At 34.2% G+C, this 8,112-nt stretch overlaps 1 protein-coding gene across 1 annotated transcript in view; it reads right to left on the reverse strand.

Annotated features, from left to right (window-relative positions):
* grk6 (G protein-coupled receptor kinase 6) overlaps nucleotides 1–8,112 on the reverse strand; it is a 76,832-nt gene that overhangs the window by 8,168 nt on the left and 60,552 nt on the right. The window contains exons 9-15 of the mRNA XM_008428433.1: nucleotides 6,553–6,743; nucleotides 6,423–6,460; nucleotides 5,491–5,580; nucleotides 4,803–5,011; nucleotides 4,489–4,626; nucleotides 2,643–2,780; nucleotides 1,213–1,347 (exon numbers count right to left, since the gene is read on the reverse strand). Of these exons, the coding sequence (XP_008426655.1) occupies nucleotides 1,213–1,347; nucleotides 2,643–2,780; nucleotides 4,489–4,626; nucleotides 4,803–5,011; nucleotides 5,491–5,580; nucleotides 6,423–6,460; nucleotides 6,553–6,743 (939 nt within the window). The remainder of the gene's footprint in view (nucleotides 1–1,212; nucleotides 1,348–2,642; nucleotides 2,781–4,488; nucleotides 4,627–4,802; nucleotides 5,012–5,490; nucleotides 5,581–6,422; nucleotides 6,461–6,552; nucleotides 6,744–8,112) is intronic.

Genomic DNA, 8,112 nt, shown 5'->3' on the forward strand with positions numbered 1-8,112 from the left:
GAATACATAGACATGTATCCAATATATTATTCAGTATTAATCATTATTTATTTGTGTTTGTATAGTTATATAAATATGTATTGATATTACTAAATAATTTATTAAATAAATTATGAACGGCTGTGTGCTTTGTAATATGCTCATCATACATCAATATCAGAATATTCCATTCCTATTCTATTCTACCTACACTAAGCATATTTAAATATGCTGAACTATGTATTAAAAACATACTTAAAAAATACAATTGTTTCTAAATGTACCTGTTTGATAGATGTTTGAATATGGTTTCTAGTAACAAAAAAGCGTGTTATGATCGATTAAATGCGCTGATATGTCATTATGCTGCTAAATACACAACGCTGAGTGGAGCGGTGTACCGCTCCAAGATGGAGCAGTAAATCTCGTCAGCAACAATAGGCGAGAGTGGTCCATGAGGCGTCTATCCTTATATTGTGTCTATGAATGAAAATGGGCACTTTCTTCTTTTCTTTAGATTTCAACGGCAGCTTGCATCCATTATTGTTGCACTACTGCCATCTATTGGATCCTAATATCTATGCCTCAAATTCTCATAATGATCCCAGTATTATTAAAAAAACCCCGAAAATCATCTTTTTCCCCTCAAAGCTATTTAACTGATCAACAACATTCTCAAATTTCAATTCCCTATTAAAACCTAATTCTGTTTTAATGGGTGCTTTCTTCTTTTATTTTCAATTTTGACTTCCAATGATTCACTTCCTGTTAAAGAGCCCCCTGGTGGTCGAAGAAAAATCTTCATATAAGCCGCACTGGGCTATAAGCCGCAAGGTTCAAAGCTTAGGAAAAAAGTAGCGGCTTATAGTCCAGAAAATACAGTATATGAAAAAAATCTAAATGCTCTCTGGTATTGTTCAGGGGGTCGGACCAAATGTGGAGGCGGGGAGGATCCGGTCCGCGGACCGTAGTTTGGGGACCACTGGTGTAAGCGCTCAAAATTTTTTAATTTTTGAATAAATGTGCTGTCATTCAAGAAGTGAAAACCAAAAAACTGATGGGTAAAATGTTAAAATCAATGTATACTGTGGCAAATATGAGATTAAGCATGTCAATTTGATCAAAATCAGTTTAAACACACTGTCCTTTTTCAGTTGTTCATACTTATCCAAGCCTTAATATTGATAAAAGCAATCTCCTTATTTACTTTTCCGAACTTTTAAGACTTCTCACCTGCCGGCCAAAGAGCCGCTGCAGCAGTCCCTGTTTGGGTGTTGGGGTCGGTTGTCCTCTCCAGTCCAGGTCTGGAGGAACGGCGCCGTCCTCATAAAACACATTGAGCTCAGAAAAACACTCCGTCTCGATCATCTACACAAGACAAAGCACAAAAACGTCAGAAAATGTGATTTCAGATTACATTTTCTAACCCTAACCCTAACCCTAACTCTAGGGTTAAGCAAACAAGCTTGTTTGCTTGTTTGTTAAGCAAACGAGCTTATGAAACTGAGACGATCAACCTACATAATCTTCCATTTTATTTAATATCTATATTTATTTAGAATTTAATAGTATCTGCACTATAGTATCTGCTTAATTTTAATTACTGTTTAATTAATTTTCACAAAAAAACAAAACCAGCATTAATGTAGGTTTTTAACAGTTTTTGAGTGTTTCTGCTAATTGTTTCTTTTTAGCTTTGTAAAGAATTGGAAATGTCTGCAATTTCACTATGTCAATGAATTTTAATACTTTACATTTTACAAATACGGTACTAGTGTTTTCTAACACACTGTTTTTAATGTTTTATTCTTAATAATGTTAGTGGAGCCACACAAAGATTCAGCTGACTGAGCAGCTGCCTTCTGGCAACTCAGATGGGTACATCTTATTGTTTGAAGTATGTAACATTTTGTAGATGCTTTGGAGATAAATTCACTTATTGTAGTATTTTGTTGTTTATTTATGTCCAAAAAAAGAAGAGTTTTGGAAGATGTTAATGAGAAAAATCTCACCCTCTCCTCATGTCACACTGTGCTGGTTGTTTCATTCTGCAGTGTCATTTCTCATATGCAGCAGGGAGAAGGGGTTATTTTGCATCTGGCTCATAAGATGGGTAAAATATATTTTTCCCTCTTCTCTAAAATTGTTGCTCTAGATTAGTTTATTTGAATTGCTTTTATTTATTTATATTTTTGTCTTGATGGGATGATAATCTTTACTTTTTCCAACAGTTTTTGTTTAAATTGGCCTCAACAACTGGTGACATAAATGGGATATTTCTCCTATATCTCCAGAAAACCACATGAGGAATATTTAAATAGGATAAAGCTGTTCTCTGCTTTAATACTAAATCAAAAAGCCTCTGTATATAGTTCAGTTTATAACAATATTGCCAACTATTGGCAGAGTGTGCACATGACCATTTTGTTTATTTTTGATCTAGACTGAGCCAATTTTCTTCCAGAATGAAAATAAAAATATCTTATGAAAATACTGATTTGATGTAAACATGTTAACAAGACACAAGCTGTGGCTTAGGTTCTCCAAACTTTGATGGTTATTCAAATCTGAAAGTAGTCCAAAAATAGTTCTACTGAACTATGCTGGTGAAAAATCAATCTTTCAACAGTTTTCCTCATCATTGTGGTGAGTGTTATTTTGACCTCATTCTGCCAGGGGATGGAGACGCTTCCTGTTGACACTTTGCTGTAGAACGACTCGTCTTTCGGGTCAAGCTCCACGCCCTTTACAGTAGAGAACTGCTCGATGTCCAGCACATCTTTAGCGTAAATAGCCTGAGGCTGAAAGCATAAACATGGACAGAAACGGCAGCATTAACACATATGAAAGCAGAGTTTAGACACAAACAGTTTGAAGATGTGAATAACAAAAGAAAATCCCTTTGCAGAACTGAAAATTTGCTTCAACTATATTAGGTCTGAAAATAACTTTCATTTTACATTTCAATCTCTCCTGAGCCTCTGTGACATTCTGATTCAAACAGATTAATTAACTCCACTTCCTGTGTCTATTTAAAGAGTTTCTCTCTGGAAGTTTTTTCTTCTTTTATATTATTAGCCTGATCTCATCTAAAATCACTGACAGTGATGATGAATGAGACGAGTATTTCAGTAAAATAATTACTTTGTTAAACCAGAAACATGAACAAAATAAATTCAATATAGTTTGCAAAAACTATTTGTGCAATTTGTAATTTTGAAATGAAAACAAACACTGAAGCAAACTAATCAACATAACTCAACATGTTGTACAGTTTCTCTCCAAATAATCTGAGGAAAGTTCTTGTTTCAGTATTGAAAGCTATGTTCACAAAGAAGGTCTTGATGCTCAATTAAGATTTATTTACTTCTTATTTTTTTGCATGGCTGTTCATATTTGTAATTAAACCCAACTTTTGTGCAAGTGGTTTATGACCCAAACGACCCACATTTGCACATTTGTCACAGAGCAGCACACCGACTAGTAATAATGCATGGAGCCACTTATGGATCAAGTTTTAAAATTTATTCAGCAATGGTAGTCTACAGTTTGTCACAAAATCATAACAAAACATAGGAAGCTAAGAAAAAGAAAGCACAACTAAAGCAATTGTTTACATTCAGATTTACCGTGTCTGGCTTCTTCTGATGCAGCAGAATGACATAAAAGTCAGACAAAATGACTGTTCAGACTGCAGATACTTTTAAAACTCTTGGATATGTATTTGATTTAGTGCCATATGTGATGGCTCAAATCTGTATTTTGGGGTTGAAGATTGAAATTAGGCCGTCCAAACTGCTGTGGAAAAGTTACATATGGATCTCATATGAGCAAAAAAAAAAAAGCGGATTTATCTGCTGTGTGAACATAACCTTATATTCCTCAAGAAAAGCTGGAAAGTGTCACTTTAGAATCATCGTACTTTGAAGTTTTAAGCTTCAATGTTATTAAATGTCTGAGAAAAATTATCTTTACTTGTAAAGAAAATCTTTAAAATATTACAGAAATCCTGGAGAAAATGCTGCAAAGAGAAATTAAGAAAAAGTCAAATAGACTCAAAACACAGTACAGCTCTGTGAAAAGAAATAGATGCCAGAAGAGAATTATATATCAAAGGTTTTATTCTACCCCACACTATTCAAAGACCAAAATCAATGAAAAACTGATTCAGACTGAAGTTTACTAATGATTGTTAAACATTATGTTTCTCATATTCCAAATGCTTGTTGGGACAGATAAATCCTACTTGTCCTAAAGAAGGTGATCCAATCAGATACTTTGCCAATAGTAGCAACTTGGCACTTTTGAGCCCAATGATTCTGAAAGTTTCATATATTGGAATACAAGGACATCAATTACTTGTTCAATATGTTAATTAGTAACATTAATTAAAGATACTCTCCTGAAACTGAGTGAAACCACTGATCAAAGTAAAAAAAAAAAATCTTCATTCAGAACAACTTTATATTTTCCTGCTGCAAATATTTTCAGTAATTCTGATGGACTTACATCAGGGATGAAGGGTGGTTGTAGCATGCCGGCCTCCAGCCGTTTGAAGTTGATGGGGCGGAAGATTGGGTGACCTTTGACCTCAGAGGCCCCGCCCCCAAGGGAGCCCAGCCTCTTTGTGGGATCTTTGGCCAGCAGCTGAGGAGTTTACACAAACATTTCAAAAAGTCTGCACAAGTGTACTAAACATAAAAAACACTTTTCAAAATAAAAGCCTGAAATTTTAGCTTTACAAACAATACAATTAAGAGGATCATTAGTAGAGTCCCAAATAGAAGTAATGAAGTGAAATGAAGGGAAAATTAAAATCTTACCATTTTACAGATGGACCTGGCCTCTTCAGAGAACTTATTGGAGTATTCCTCCTGCACCTCCTTGACCAGCCGCTCCACTTCCTCCCTTTTGATCTTCTTCTTCCGCTGCTGAAAAGGCGACTGGCCCTCGATCATCTCGTACAGCAGGCAGCCCAGCGCCCACCAGTCGGGGCTAAAGGTGTACCGCTCGTTCATGACCACCTCCGGGGCTGAATGACATGAGGAGGAAAACTGCTAAAGCTGCAGTAACGGGAAAAAGCTTGAGAAGAGTCTGACATTTTTTTTTTACTTAGGCTTTTTAACTTCATTCAGTCTTTGGTAGAAAGAGATAGAGACATGAGAACGACAATGATGCAAATGGAAATTGTTGAGCTTATTTTAATTTATCATGCGATTAATTAATTTACTGCTTATTGTGACAGATGTACCTGTATTCAACATAAAAATTGGACTTTAAAATTTTTTGATATTGGTACAACAACTGAAGAGATACTTTTCGAAATGATGCTGGGAAGTGTTGAGGGTACTGTATCTTGAATAAATGTCAATAAATAAATAAGTAATTTTGCTTTCTGCATATAAAAATTTGTAAAAAATCGATAGGTATTCGCAAAGAGATATAATTCAAAATGTGTTGCACACTCAACAGATAAAATGAAACAGAAAGTAAACGAGTAAACATACTCACCCATGTATCCAACTGTCCCCACCCGGCCCTTGATGGTTTCTCCGTCTGGCACACGGATAGCCAGACCCAGGTCTGATATTCTGATATGACCTGAAGACAAAAACAAGGAGACATACATGACATAGACACTGACTTAGGCATGTGTTCTCAAAATAATAATTGCAGTAATACTTTTTTCCTTTTTAAGCCTGGGTTTATTATCTGAACTATAACTCTGTGCTGTATCTGGAGTAATTAGTTCTTATATCTGTGGTATAATTCACATAATTTAATATTTAAATGAAAGCACCACTTATTTTAATCACATAAACTAATGTCTGACCCAGAGGGAAAGATATTTCTTGTTTTTATGTATGTCAAAACAGACACTTCTTGAAATTTAATTTTCAATATCAGATTTCACATCAGTGCTGATAGAATCAGATCGCCCTCTGGTGTTCGACAGCAGAAAATGTATTTCAAAGTCATCTAGCATCAAAAAAAATGTGTAAGATAAATATTCCAGGAAAAGTTACCATGTAAGAAACTTGCTTTAGAGTAGTTCATTAAAAGTGAAATACGCTTGTTTATATTAAAAAACTSCAAATGCAAAAAATGATAGACATTTTGTCTTAAATTAATTTGAACCATTTTTGTTCAAATAAGAAATTGGTTTAAGAATGAATATATTAAAACTCTTACAAATTTTTAAATATTTTTTTAATGTAGATAACTATTGCAAAAAAAAAGTTTGTATTTGCTGTTTTAATCTCCAAACTATTACTTTTTAGGACTTATTTCTGCCCATTAAAACCCATTAAAATTATCTGAAAAAAGGTGAAGTCTCCATTTTAAGAAGTATAAAAATAACGTCTAGCATCTTTATCAGTGGATTACATGTCAGTTACATGGTGTGTATGCTCTCTGTTAGTCCATCACAGTATATAACTCACCATGGTCATCTAGCAGGATGTTTTCTGGCTTCAGATCCCTGAGTGATGGAATGAAAAAAAATGCATCCACAGAGTCAGAGAGAGGCTGAATGAATAAGATGAAGTTGGTTTTAGTTTTAAAGGAGCTCACCTGTAGACAATCCGTTCTTGGTGCAGGTCCTCCAGACCGCAGCAGATCTCTGCAGCATAAAACACAGCTCTCCTCTCATCAAAGCCTGCCTCTCCCATGTGGTAGATGTGAAACTTGAGGTCTCCGCCGTTCATCAAGGTCAGCACGAGACACAGCGCATCTTTCGTTTCGTAGGCATACGCTAAACTCACCTAGAAAGAAACCAACTCTGATTTAGAGATTATGTAAACTCATAGTTTAGTGGGCCATAGAGGACAACCGAAACTTAACCATGAATTCAATTTTTAAAAATCATATCTTCCAACCATGGTTGACAAAAGAACAGAGAAAATTGAAGTTATAAAGTACACAAAATGAAAAAACTAAAACTAAACAGCTTAAGTGCTAGCAAAGCATCTAGTGATAATACTAATGATTAGTATATATGATTTATATATGATTTTTATATATGATTTATTTATATATAAAAATAAATAAATCATCATACAGCCATGATGGCTGTATGATGATTTTTAATAAGAAGTTAATTATACTAAAGAAATGACTCTGCTAAAGTTAGGTATGGCTAGAGACAAAGCTAAAGCATACCATGTCAACAATCAAAAAACACAACAATCTCTAAAAACAATGCAGGTATAGTGTTAACCTGGAGGCAAATGATTTAATAAGTGTCTAATCAAACTGCTAAGGTTGTAGGTTAACTGAAAGCTAAAGCTATAAAGACTGCTAACTACATACTAATGTCACACTGGGTAATAACAAAGCTAAAGCACAGCACAAAGTAATAAACAGAAGTACAAAAGTAACACATAAACTATGTACCTGAAAAAGTAGTCAAGCATTCAGACTTGCTGATGAGATTACCCAAGTAATTTTTAAAAAAGGTAGCTAACTCAACGTAAACAGACAGCTAACAATACAACAAAAGTAGTGAATGGCTAATACCGAAGCAAGAGCTAAAAGAAAGTAAACAGAAAACAAAATTCTTCAACAAATGAAAATTACATTTCTTATATCATTAAATAAATACCTTCTCAAATAGCAAATGTTGTAGGCAGCACTCTGAAGGCTACATTTAAAATGCATCTAACTGCGTTCCTAAAATTATAGATAGCTTACAGTGAGGCTAAAGCATTTGCTAAACATCCCTCACAAATTAAAAATAACATAACACATAGACAGAATACAAAGCTTAAGAAGAAGTCAAGCACATAATCAAAATACTAAAGCTAAAAATACCAAGAAATTATAATTGCGCTACTAATGGTGCAGATATCTAACGGAAAGCTAAAGTTACAAAGACTGCTGATCACGCACCTGCAGCTGAAAAAGGGTAATGTAAAAGGGAAGGAGCAACAGAAAATTAACTTAAAGAGGAACTGAAAAGAAAATTAGATTAATTATAAATTGAGACTTAATTGCACTGTCTTTAGAAATTGCTAATCATACAGCTAATGTCATAGATGGCTAACTGACTGCTAAATACAAAGCTAGTAAAATAAAAATAATGTAGTATACTGTGTGTATATATATACTTGTGTGTGTGTATATATATATATA

This window comes from Poecilia reticulata, linkage group LG14, assembly GCF_000633615.1.
Source record: "Poecilia reticulata strain Guanapo linkage group LG14, Guppy_female_1.0+MT, whole genome shotgun sequence".
NCBI classification, from domain to species: Eukaryota; Metazoa; Chordata; class Actinopteri; order Cyprinodontiformes; family Poeciliidae; genus Poecilia; species Poecilia reticulata.